Genomic DNA, 13,221 nt, shown 5'->3' with positions numbered 1-13,221 from the left:
TTTACATAGCTGTGTAGTTGATCTCACCTCTCCAAAAGTTATCTCCACTGAAGGAAAACCTGAGCCACATCTCTTTTTCTACTTTGTAATAATTATACTTATAAATTTACCTTTAATACAAGCAGGGAGTAAATTTACAGCTTAGTCAACTGTTGTGTTATCTGCTTTTGTCACATAGTGCGAAATACTAAATTGAGATGATTTCTATACTGCTTTGTAGTTGTTTATAACAAAAGGAATTCAAAAATATGTTCAGAGTAATTGAATGAAAATAATTCTTATTTATTCCAACAGATGGAATTGCCACTTATATATGTTTCCATATTGAACATATTTGAATTTTCATCAGGAATAGTATACAATAAACGTAAGTTTCAGACTGTCTTATTGTCTATTTCCTTCTCGGTTATTGTCATTTATGTCCCTTCCTCGGTTACAAAAAATATTTTTCTTTTAGTATTTTTTAAAATCTTCGAGTTGTTCCCCAGTATTGTCTATTATACTCTGGTCTAGAGGCTTCAAATATCATTGTGATATTATTTTTATTAAGTTGTGTAGATGGAGACTTTTTTCTGGTTATAGTATTTTATCACTTTAAAATAATAGAATATTTAAAGTTTAATTTTATACTTGCAAAACTTTAATTGTTTGAACAGACATTTTAAAATTATTTCCTCTATGAATGGTTGCATTGTTGTATGAATGCAAACTGAATTATAAGACTAGTGGATTGAGATTGAAAAGAGTTTTCTAAAAGTAACACATAGATTGAATTAGTCAATAGGACTTCTATGGTTCTGAGAAAGATACAGTGAAGGTGCCTTTATCATGGGAAATTTATGTCCTGCTTTAGTGCACCTGCTGTTTCTTGATTACCTTTATCTCAAAATAATCAATGTGCCAAAGTGGCATATTTCGATGTGGCATACTGTCATCCCTTGAAGCAGCATGGGTGGGGAGAGAGAGATGGAAGCACTTTTGCTGCTTTTGTTTTCAACTTCATTGCTGTAAGGTAGTCCCTCTTACCTGCAGGGAACCCCCGGTAGATGCTTGAAACTGCAGAGAGAACCTAGCCCTATATATACACTGTTTTTTCCCTATGCATACATACCTATGATAAAGTTTAATTCATCAATTATGCATAATAAGAGATTAGCAATAACTAATACAATTGAACAAGTAGAACAATATACTGTAGTAAAAGTTATGTGAATATGGTCTTCTCTCTCTGTCTCACAATACCTTAGTACTACACTTGTCCTTCTTTTGATGATGTGAGATGATACAATGCCTATGTGATGAGATGAAGTGAGGTGAATGACACAGGCCTTGTGAAATAACATTATGAAGTAAAACAAGGTTACTTGAACACAAGCACTGTGTTACTGGGACAGTTGATCTGATAACTCACATGGTTGCCAAGCGACTAGCAGGCAAGTAGCGTATAGTGTGGATATGCTGAACAGAGTGATAATTTACATCCAGGGTTGAATGGTGGAGGATGATGTGAGATTTTTTTTTTTTTTTTTTTTTTTGAGATGGAGTCTTGCTCTGTTTCCAGGCTGGAGTTCAGTGGCATGACCTTGGCTCACTGCACCCTTCACCTTTCAGGTTCAAGCAAGTCTCTGCCTCAGCCTCCCAAGTAGCTGGGATTACAGGTGCCTGCCACCACGCCCAGCTAATTATTGTATTTTTAGTAGAGACGGGGTTTCACCATCTTGGCCAGGCTGGTCTTGAACTTCTGACCTCATGATCTGCCCGCCTTGGCCTCCCAAAGTGTTGGGATTACAGGCGTGAGCCACCACACTCAGCTGATGGCATGAGATTTTACCACACTACTCAGAACAGTGCACAATGTAAAATTTATAAATTGCCTATTTCTGAAAGTTTCCACTTCATATTTTTGGACTATGGTTGGCTACAGGTAACTGAAACTATGTAAAGTGAAATCACAGAAAGGGCGTGACTGTTGTGGTTGTATAACTGTGAATAGGACAATGAATGAATTTCATAAATGGCATATTTTTCTGTACATTTGTCCCACAGTGGATTTTTATTGTAGTCAGAGCAGGCATTCCATTGGTAGTTACACTTGTGTGGTTTCCCTTTATATCACCATTTTTGTTAAAGAAGTCACATACTGTTAAAAATATATCTTCTCTGACACATCTTTCCTTTAGAAGCTTGCAAAAAAGTATTTTTTGTGTTTTATTATTATAACAGAATCTAGCAAACTATGACCTGAGAATTTTACGAAATGATACCAAAGTGCAGAGGACAAATCAACTAGTTTCACTGAGACAAGTATTAGAAAAAACTCTTTGGCCAGGTGCAATGGCTCACACCTGTAATCTCAGCACTTGGGAGGCCAAGGCAGGATGACACCTTGAGCCCAGGAGTTGGAGACCAGCCTGGGCAACATGGCAAAAAATGCTTCTCTATAAAAAATACAAAATTTAGCCAGATGTGATCATGCTCACTTGCAGTCCCAGCTACTCAGGAGGCTGAAATGGGAGGATCACTTGAGCCCCAGGAGACAGAAGTTGCTGTGAGCCAAGATCGCTCCACTACACTCCAATCTGGTTGACAGAGCAAGATCATATATCAGACAAACACAATTTCTATTTAAACTGGATCTTAAAATATATTAAAATTTGAGGCAGAGAATGAAAGTAGAGAGAACCCCAGGCATTTCAGAGATGATGGATGAGGTTATATACAGGGGAGACTGAAAAAATGGGCATAACTATTGAAAGAGTGTATAGCAGAATAAAGAGAGGATGGCCCTTGGAGACAGAAACAACTCGGTTTCAGTTGGATGCACTGTTAGTTATATGAACTTTGAGCTTGATTTCCTCTTCCTTAAAGAGGAGACAGTAATATACATGGCACAAAGTATTGTGGGAATTTCATAAAATGACATCTAACTCCAGCTCAACCCATTTGAGCTTTAATGGCTCAAAGTATGTTATTTAAAGGAGTTAGTTTACTTCTGTTTAGCATCTCACCATTTAAGGAGTTTAATTCATGAGGTAATGGTGTGTCAGTGAAGATTTTTAAACAGAGAAGTGATTTGAACTTCACAATCAAATTATAGCTTTAAAAAATGGATCCAATAGCATTGTCAAATATGGGCAAAGTGATTGTATAAGTTGAAAGTACTTTGAAAACTGTTTAACATTATAACCTCCAGAAATATTTGAAGCCATATCTGTGATATTTGTAAAGATATGTTTACTTACAGAATTTCAAGAATAGCATTAAAATCATTACATTATACAAACAGAATGAGTAATATCCAATTAGAAATTAAATTTATTTTTGCCTCCTATTTAAATCCAATCTTTGGCATTGATATTCCTCTGTTACTGGATGAATATTTGGGCCAGAACCAAGATTTTTTTGGTTACAATTGGGTGATTCACACAGTTGGATCCCTAGATGTTCTGGGGAACATGAGAGGGGGAGAAATGAAGCAGGGAGGGGCTGAGCAAGTACCTGTTGGGGATGATGCTCACTCCCTGAGAGGCAGATTCATTTGTACTCCAAAACTTAGCATCACTCAATATACTTTTTAACAAACTTGCACATGTTCCCCCTTGAACCTATAATAAAAGTTGAAAACAAAAACAAAACAAAATATACAAATGATGTTTGAACAAGTGAAAAAATAGTTTAATTTCAATAGAAAATAGCTTGAGGTCATGCACATCAAAATCTTTTAGTGATTTGCTTTGGACGGTGAAATTAGCTTTCATTATATTTTTCTTTTTCTGCTTTTTTTTTTTTGAGAGAGCTTTGCTCTTGTTGCTCAGGCTGGAGTGCAGTGGTGTGATCTCGGCTCACCGCAACCTCTGCCTTCTGGGTTCAAGCAATTCTTCTGCCTCAGCCTCCTGAGTAGCTGGGATTATAAGCACCTGCCACCATGCTCAGCTGATTTGTATTTTTAGTAGAGAAAGGGTTTCGCCATGTTGGCCAGGCTTGTCTTGAACTCCTAACCTCAGGTGATCCACTGCCTTGGCCTCCCAAAGTGCTGGAATTACAGGCATGAGCCACCACGCCCAGCCCCTCATTATATTTTTCTAACCTCTCCATATCTTACAAATATTCTACAATAAACATGTTTTACTTTGGAAATTAGAAAAAAAATTTAGTCATATTTATTTAACAAAGTATAAGCATAAAAAACCAGTTCTCTGAGGATTTGAAATTTTAAGTTTTGCATTATTATTGTCATAATTAAAATATCCAAGCCCGTGTATGAGTCAAATGTAACTCTTGTTTTATAATTGAAGCTTCTTCCCTGTTTCCTGCCCCATGCTGTGCTGGTGGGAAACCTATAGTTGAGGAAGAAAGACTAAGATCAACTTTTCCTTCTCTCCACCTAGTATTTAGATTCCTTTTCATTGTCGCACTAACTTTAGGTTTTGACCCTTTCCCCTCCAGTGTTGTAGAAAGGGAGGGAGAAGTGGGGTGGTGGGGGATAGCACAGTTCTGCCCTAACTCGTTCTGAGGGAACTATCTGACATCTGCACTTCCAAGTTTCAACAGATGTGTAAAGCTGACCCTTGATCTCTGGGCTCTTGAATGAGTCCTTCATAGCCCCTTCCCTTCCATCACTTTACTGGGAATCTCTTATCTACAGTTCTTGTAACAAAGGCAAAAACTTCTTAATTCCCACGATCACTAATTCCTTTGTCAACTCCTACAACTCTGTCTTCAAATTCTTTCTGCTGAGAGCCGGTTGCCACTTAGAGAGACCTTGGGAGACTGAACTCTAGATGACCCTAGATGACACTAGTTCTTTTTCACCAGTGACCTACATCTGAACCATAAGAAGCATTAATGCATCTTTGGCCTCAGTAAATTTTGGTTGTGTAGGACTCTTAATGAAATGGGAGAGTTCCCTGTCCCCTCTTGCAGGACTCTGGCCCCATGGCATTATCCATGCATGGGAGCCTGTGACTCCTGAAGCCCAAGTGGGAGTGTGTTAACAGTGTGCCCTCTTAGCGTTGCTGTCCATGGATGGCTTAAGTGTTAACCAGCTCAGGGCCCTCTTGGTACCCAGGTTCTTGCTTGGTACCCAGCATCCAGGAAGAATCAGTTTGCACACAAACTTGAAGGATGAATGCAGGGGTTTTATTGAGTGGCGGAGGTGGCTCTCAGCAGGATAGATGATGAGCTAGAAAAGGGATGGAGTGGGAAGATGATCTGCCTCTGGAGTTTGATCTCTCCAATCATCCCCAGCTGAACTCCTCTTGGCATTTGGATGCTCCTTCTCTTCTCTCTGCCATTCTTCTGCTCTTCTGTTTTTCTTCTTGCTTGTCTACTAGTCTGTTTTTGGAGCCTGGAGTCTGGGGTTTATATGGGTACAGGATAGGGGGTGTGGTGGGCCAAAAGGCAACTTTTAGGCATGAAAACACAAATGCCTGTTTTCATTAGGGCTGCGGGCTTCCAGGGTTAAGGATAGGGCCTTTGCCTCTTCTGCCCAATATTTCTGTCTCCTGTCTGCATCATTAATATAGTTATCTCTTTTTCAACAAACCATATCCTGTTCTCTCCACCAAATCATCTCTTGCCTTCTAGATTTTCTAAGCAGGAGTCTGAGTCTGTGCCCCAAACTGCAGGGATACATGTTACTTTTTTTATTTTGCTCAACAGACCCTCTTGCCTCAGATGCAAGGTAAGTAAGTAGAAGGAGTCCTCCTCCCAACTTCTTCATTCAGTACCTCTCTATCAAAACACAAACTCTCTGCGGTTGCCAATTCTGGATCCTTTTATACCCTCAAGGTGAGGAGTTGAAGTGTCAAGAACTGGTTTTTGTCTGCCTCTAAAAATTTCGTGTCATAGTCTAGCATGAGTAACATTAGTGCTTGAGTCAAACCTTCCCATTTTGAACATGCCTGATAGTGTAGGTTCAAAAAGAAAAACTAGGTGGAATATTTGAATTTTCCCTAAAGTGAATTTAAAATGTACAATTATAATTCTTATTCTTTAAAAATATTTTGTCAGTTTTAAAAACATGGTATTTTTCATGGACAGTCTTCTATCAGTGATCTAATATATATATACACTTTTCTTTTATTATTTAGGTGATACAGAGAAACGGTTTGCATGTGCTAGCAAAGGTTTCCCTCAAGAGAATGAAGTAATCAAGTTGTATCTTTTCTCAGAAAACCTGGTAAGGTCCACTAATAGCATGTGTTGTAACCCTTCAGGTTTCTATAAGTCCCTGTGTAAAATCAATAGCACTGTATTCTTTCCAGATACCTTCTGTGTTCAGACTTGGGGAGGAAAAATTCTATATAGATAATAATCTTTTCTATCTTTCTTAGTGTATGTCCTCTTGGAGCAGGTAAAATACTTCACTTAGCCACTGAGCACCCTAGGTGTTTTGCTTTTGTTCTTTTAAAATGATGCTTCCTCCCACCCCGTTTTAAAGATTGGCTCCTTTTTAATAGAGTTCCTTTTTCCTTTTGAATTTTGACAACTGTAACCTGTTAGAAAAGGAAAGTTACCTCACATGACCTTGAGAAACAGTCTTGCCTTTGTATAACAAGTACCACATTGAAGTTGTCATTTTGGTTAAGTAATGATATGATCCTTGGATTCAAATAATGGGAGACTTTTTAAAAAACACACACAACACCGTGAAATAAAGCATACTATCAAGATCATGCAGCAAATACTAGCAAAAACGTATGTTAATAAAAAATGCACAGATTGTCTAAGAATCTATGATAAACATAATAAAAACAAAGAAAAAGATTCCATGAGAACAAATGCATTTATTTCTAAGCCTGCTTTGACTTAGGTCACAATTCCCTCTTGATATGCTTAAATATATATTTAAGTTTTATATTTACAGCTACTGAGAGATATATGCTCTTTGAGCCAAAAATGCATTTCTGATTTGTTGTTATATGTTATAAAAAAAGAATGGGCTTTGGAGGAAGACAGACTTACAGAGTTGGGGTCCAGTCTTGGTTCTGCCATTCATGTTTTGTGTGTCCTGAGGCAGGTTACCTAAACCCTCTAACCCTCAGTTCTTCTTCTAAAAAGGGAATTAATCTACTTTTCGGATAGTTGTAATATAGTAGTTCTAGTAGCAGTAGTATTAGAAATGATAGCTAACATTTATAAAGTGTTTATGTGCATCAGGCATTTCAAAAAAATGTTTTGTGTTTATTATGACATTTAATCTACACATTTAATCTTCTGTGAGGAAACTATTTTTCTTTTCTCTGATAACCCTGTTAAAAGTTGTACTGCCTTCCTACACTCCTGTACTCTCAACCTCACTTCTGTGCTTTATTCTTTTTTTTTTTTTTTTTTTTTTTTGAGATGGAGTCTGGCTCTGTCACCCAGGCTAGAGTACACTGGCACAATCTTGGCTTACTCTCTGCCTCCTGGGTTCAAGCGATTCTCCTGCCTCAGCCTCCCGAGTAGCTGGGATTACAGGCATGTGCCACCACATTGAGCTAATTTTTGTATGTTTAATAAAGACAGGGTTTCACCATGTTGGTCAGGCTGGTCTTGAACTCCTGACCTCATGATCCGCCTGCCTTGGCCTCCCAAAGTGCTGGGATTACAGGCGTGAGCCACTGCACCCGGCCTTCTGCTTCATTCTTACAATGTATTCTATATTTATTTTATTTTTTCTATCTTTTCCTTCATTCTCTACCAATCCATCCACCAAACAATCATTCCAGTTTGTCTCCCTGCCAATCTCCATTAGAATGTTAATTCCACAGGGGCAGAGGGTGTTGTCTGTTTTATTCACATCTATATTCCTAGCACCTGTAGCACTGCCCCATTCATAGTAAGGGCTCAGTAGATATTTTTGGAATGAATGTATTTCCCCATTTTTTAGGTTAGGGAAACTAAAACTCAGGGAACTTGCCCAAAGTGATCTTAAGTACTAGGAGAACTAATTGAAATAAAGTTCTTGGAATCTGTCTCATGTTAGTTTTCAGTAAAATCCACTATTTCTGGTTGCTACAGTTTCATATACCTTCTCAAAACTAAGAAATACCCAGTAAAGATGCACTAAAATGAGCTTTTGCTTTATACATTTGCTTCTTTTTTATTTAGACACAAAATAACAATTTTAATAAAATTGGAATTTCTGTTTGCAATAACATATTGCTTTGATTCTATGTTTACTACATGCAATAATAATTACCATTTCAATGATAGAAAAGATTATTATAAAGATGAAACCTTTATGATGCTAGCATAATAGGTTACTGAGTTCTGAAAGTATAATTTTATATAGATTTTTTTTCCTAACTAGAGACTGGAATTACTCATTACTTTTAGATTAATGTAACGCGTGTCTCAGCATCAAGTTGTTATTAGTTGTTTTTTTCTCTCTCTCTTTCCTAAAGCATATCCAGTGTTTCTTCCAAACTGAAAATGAACTTGCTTCAAAGGGAATGCTAAGTGTTTTTACATCAGGAGGACTTGCTCCCAGCTTGGAAATCATAAATAGCACGTATTATGGCATCTTCCACTTTAATTTAACATTGGTAATTATATTTTATCTTTTTCTTGGATGTGTTATTAACAAGAAGCACACTCTTCCTTACAGGATGTGTATTTTAAAAAATAGGTAGCTCAGTAATATTACATCTATTTATGTTTTAAGCCCAATAATAGTGTTACACTTTTTGCTTTACACAGTCATATATTTTTAAATGAATTATAAGAAGAAGAAATACTTATTTGTTCCCTTTGCCTGCATATTTATTATTCATGCTGTTCTTCATTCTTTCCTGTAGATATAAGTTGCCATCTGATGTCAACTTCTTTTAGCATTTCTTACAGTACAGCACTGCTGGCAAATAATTCTCTTATTCTTTTCCTCTTAAAAATATCTTTATTTCACCTCTTTTTTTTGGCAAAAAACTTTATTAAGATATAATTCCATACAATTCACTCATTTAAAGTGTGCAGTTAAATGGTTTTTAGTATATTCATAGAGTTGTGCAGCCATCACCACTAATTCCAGAATACTTTAGTCACTCTAAAAGTGATTAAAGTGACAGTCTATAACCATTAGCAGCCACTCCCATCCCCTCCTCCACTCCCCAGCCCTAAACAACCACTGATCTTTCTGTTTCTATAGATTTTCTAATTCTGACCATTTTATGTAAATGAAACATATATGTAATGTTCATGGCTAGCTTCTTTCAATTAGCATGTTTCAGTTAGCGTAATTTGGTCAAATAATATTCTATTGTATAACTGCCATGTTTTGTTTATCCATTTATCAGGTGATGAACATTCGGGCTGTTCCCACTTTTTGGCTATTATGAATAATGCCGCTGTGAACATTTGTGTGAAAATTTTTGTGTGGAAATATGTTTTCATTTTTCAGCTACATCGCCAGGAATAGAATTATTTGATCATATGATAACTCCACTTTTGACCTTTTGAGGGAATGCCTATTTTCTAAAGTGGTCATACTATTTACATTCCCACTAGCAGCTTGTTAGAATTCCAATTTCTTTTCCTTCCTTTCTTCCTTCCTTCTTCCTTCCTTTTCTTTCTTTTTCATTTATAGACAGGGTCTTGCTGTGTGGCCCAGGCTGGATTCAAATTCCTGGGCTTAAGTGATCCTTCTGCCTCAGCCACTGTGTAGAAGTGCACACCACCACACCTGGGTTAGGGTTCCAGTTTCTTTACATTCACCAATGCTTTTGTCTTTTAAAAAAATAACCATCCTAGTAGGTATAAAGTGCTATCTCATTATAATTTTGATTTTAATTTCCATAATGACTAATGATGTTGAGTATCATGTCATGTGCTTATTAGTCCCTTGAATGTGTTCTTTGGGGAAATATCTATTCAAATTATTTGCCCACTTTTAGTTGGGGTATTTGTCTTTTTGATTTATAAAAGTTCTGTATAGATTCTAGATACAAGTCTCTTATCAGACATATGATTTGCAAATATTTTCTCCCATTCTATACCTTGTCTTTTCACTTTCTTGATAGTGTCCTTTGATACACAAAAGTTTTTCTTAATGAAGTCTGCCATTATTTTTTCTCTTGTTGCTTGTGCTTTTGGTGTCATGTGTAGAAAACCATTGCCTGACTCAAGTTTATGAAATTTTACCCCATGTGTTTTCTTCTAGGAGGTTGATAATTTACCTTTTACATTTAGATCTTGAATCCATTTTGAGTTCATTTTTGTATTTGATATGAGAAAGGGGTCCTTACTCATTCTTTTGCATGCAGATATCCAGCCGTCCTAGCATGATTTTTAGAAAAGACTATTCTTCTTCTTCTATTGAATTGCTTCGGCATTTTTGTTGAAAATAAGTTGACCATAAATGGGATAGTTTATTTTTGGATTCTTGATTTTATTGCATTGATCCATTTCTATCTTCATGCTAGGGTCATATTGTCTTGATAGTGTTGCTTTGTGCTACATTTTGAAATCAGGAAGCATGAATATTCTAACTTTGTTCTTCTTTTTCAAGATTATTTTTGCTAGTGTTAGTTACCATATGAATTTTAGGATAAGCCTGCCAATTTCTACAAAGTAGCCATCTGGGATTCTGATAAGGACTGTAATGAATCTGTAGATACATTTGGGTAGTATTGCCATTTTACTAATATTAAGTCTTCCAATCTATAAACATGGATGTCCCTCCCTTTATTTAGATTTTTAATTTCTTTCAACAATGTTTTATGTTTTCAGAGTATATGTTTTATATTTCTTTTGTTAAATTTGTTTCTAATATTTTGTTCTTTTTATTATACTTTAAGTTCTGGGGTACATGTGCAGAATATGCAAGTTTGTTACATAGATTTACACGTGCCACAGTGGCTTGCTGTATCTATCACCCCATCATCTACCTTAGGTATTTCTCCTAATGCTGTCCCTCCCCTCCCCCCCACCCCTCAACAGACCCTGGTGTGTGATGTTACCCTGTTTGTATCCATGTATTCTCATTGCTCAGCTCCCACTTATGAGTGAGAACATGCAGTGTTTGGTTTTCTGTTCTTGTGTCAGTTTGCTGAAATGATGGTTTCCAGCTTCATCCATGTCCCTGCAAAGGACATGAACTTATCCTTTTTTATGGCTGCATAGTATTCCATGATGTATATGTGCCACATTTTCTTTATCCAGTCTATCATTGATGGGCATTTGGGTTGGTTCCAAGTCTTTGCTATTGTGAACAGTGCCGCAGTAAACATATGCTTGCATGTGTCTTTATAACAGAACAATTTATACTCCTTTGGGTATATACCAGTAATGGGATTGCTGGGTCAAATGGTATTTCTAGTTTGAGATTTTTGAGGAATTACCATACTGTCTTCCACAATGGTTGAACTAATTTATACTCCCACCAACAGTGTAAAAGCATTCTTATTTCTCCACATCATCTCCAGTATCTGTTGTCTCCTGACTTTTTAATAATCATCATTCTAACTGGTAGAAGATGGTATCTCATGGTTGTTTTGATTTGCATTTCTCTAATGACCAGTTATGATGAGCTTTTTTTCATATGTTTGTTGGCTGCATAAATGTCTTCTTTTGAGAAGTGTCTGTTTGTATCCTTTGCCCACTTTTTGATGGGGTTGTTTCTTTTTTTTTTCTTGTAAATTTGTTTAAGTTCTTTGTAGATTCTGAATATTAGCCCTTTGTGAGATGGATAGATTGCAAAAATTTTTTCTTATTCTGTAGGTTGTCTGTTCACTCTGATGATAGTTTCTTTTGCTGTGCAGAAGCTCTTTAGTTAATTAGATCCCATTTGTCTATTTTGACTTTTGTTGCTGTTGCTTTTGGTGTTTTAGTCATGAAGTCTTTGCCCTTACCTATGTCCTGAATGGTATTGCTTGGTTTTCTTCTAGGCTTTTTATGGTTTTATGTTTTATGTTTGGGTCTTTACTCCACTTGAATTAATTTTTATATAAGGTATATGGAAGGAATCCAGTTTCACCTTTCTCTATATGGCTAGCCAATTTTCCCAACACCATTTATTAAATAGGAAATCCTTTCCCCATTGCTTGTTTTTGTCAAGTTTGTCAAAGATCAGATGGTTATAGATGTGTGGTGTTATTTATGAAGCCTCTGTTCTGTTCCAGTGGTCTATATATCTGTTTTGGTACCAGTACTTTGCTGTTTTGATTATGGTAGCCTTGTAGTATAGTTTGAAGTCAGGTAGCATGATACCTCCAGCTTTGTTCTTTTTGCTTAGGATTGTCTTGGCTATGTGGGTTCTTTTTTGGTTCCATATGGAATTTAAAGTAGTTTTTTCTAGTTCTGTGAAGAAAGTCAATGGTAGCTTGATGGGGATAGCACTGAATCTATAAATTACTTTGGGCACTATGGCCATTTTCACAATATTGATTCTTCCTAACCATGAGCATGGAATTCTTTTCCACTTATTTGTGTCCTCTCTTATTTCCTTGAGCAGTAGTTTGTAGTTCTCCTTGAAGAGGTCCTTCACATCCCTTATAAGTTGTATTCCTAGGTATTTTATTCTCTTTGTAGCAATTGTGAATGGGAGTTCACTCATGATTTGGCTCTCTGTTTATCTGTTATTGGTATATAGGAATACCTGTGACTTTTGCACATTGATTTTGTGTCCTCAGACTTTGCTGAAGTTGCTTATCAGCTTAAGGAGATTTTGGGCTGAGGTGATGGGGTCTTCTGAATACACAATCATGTCATCTGCCAATAGAGACAATTTGACTTCCTCCTTTCCTAATTGAATACACTTTCTTTCTCTTGCCTGACTGCCCTGGCTAGAACTTCCAATACTATGTTGAATAGGAGTGGTGAGAGGGCGCATCCTTGTTTTGTGCCAACTTTCAAAGGGAATGCTTCCAGTTCTTGCCCATTCAGTATGATATTGGCTGTGGGTTTGTTATAAATAGCTCTTATAATTTTGAGATACATTCTATCAATACCTGGTTTATAGATAGTTTTTAGCATGAAGGACTGTTGAATTTTGTCAAAGGCCTTCTCTGCATCTGTTGAGATAATCATGTGGTTTTTGTCTTTGGTTCTGTTTTTGTGATGGATTATGTTTATTGATTTGCGTATGTTGAACCAGCCTTGCATCCCAGGGATGAAGCCAACTTGATCGTAGCAGATAAATTTTTTGATGTGCTATTGGATTTGGTTTGCCAGTATTTTATTGAGGATTTTCACATTGATATTCATCAGGGATATTAGCCTGAAATGTTCTTTTTTTGTTGT

At 36.6% G+C, this 13,221-nt stretch overlaps 1 protein-coding gene across 3 annotated transcripts in view; it reads left to right on the top strand.

Annotated features, from left to right (window-relative positions):
• Positions 1–13,221, top strand: part of CATSPERB (catsper channel auxiliary subunit beta) — a 189,403-nt gene that overhangs the window by 28,981 nt on the left and 147,201 nt on the right. For 2 of the 3 annotated variants that reach the window (XM_003734064.6, XM_035261289.3), the window contains 3 exons: positions 295–367; positions 6,093–6,181; positions 8,391–8,531. In XM_003734064.6, coding sequence (XP_003734112.4) covers positions 295–367; positions 6,093–6,181; positions 8,391–8,531 — 303 coding nt within the window. Of the gene's footprint in view, positions 1–294; positions 368–1,247; positions 1,434–6,092; positions 6,182–8,390; positions 8,532–13,221 lie in introns of all 3 variants that reach the window. The other variant, XM_078335627.1, reaches the window with a different exon arrangement.

Source organism: Callithrix jacchus, chromosome 8, assembly GCF_049354715.1.
Source record: "Callithrix jacchus isolate 240 chromosome 8, calJac240_pri, whole genome shotgun sequence".
NCBI lineage: Eukaryota > Metazoa > Chordata > Mammalia > Primates > Cebidae > Callithrix > Callithrix jacchus.
Note: the sequence above shows the minus strand (reverse complement) of the source record. Positions and strands in the feature narration are given on the sequence as shown.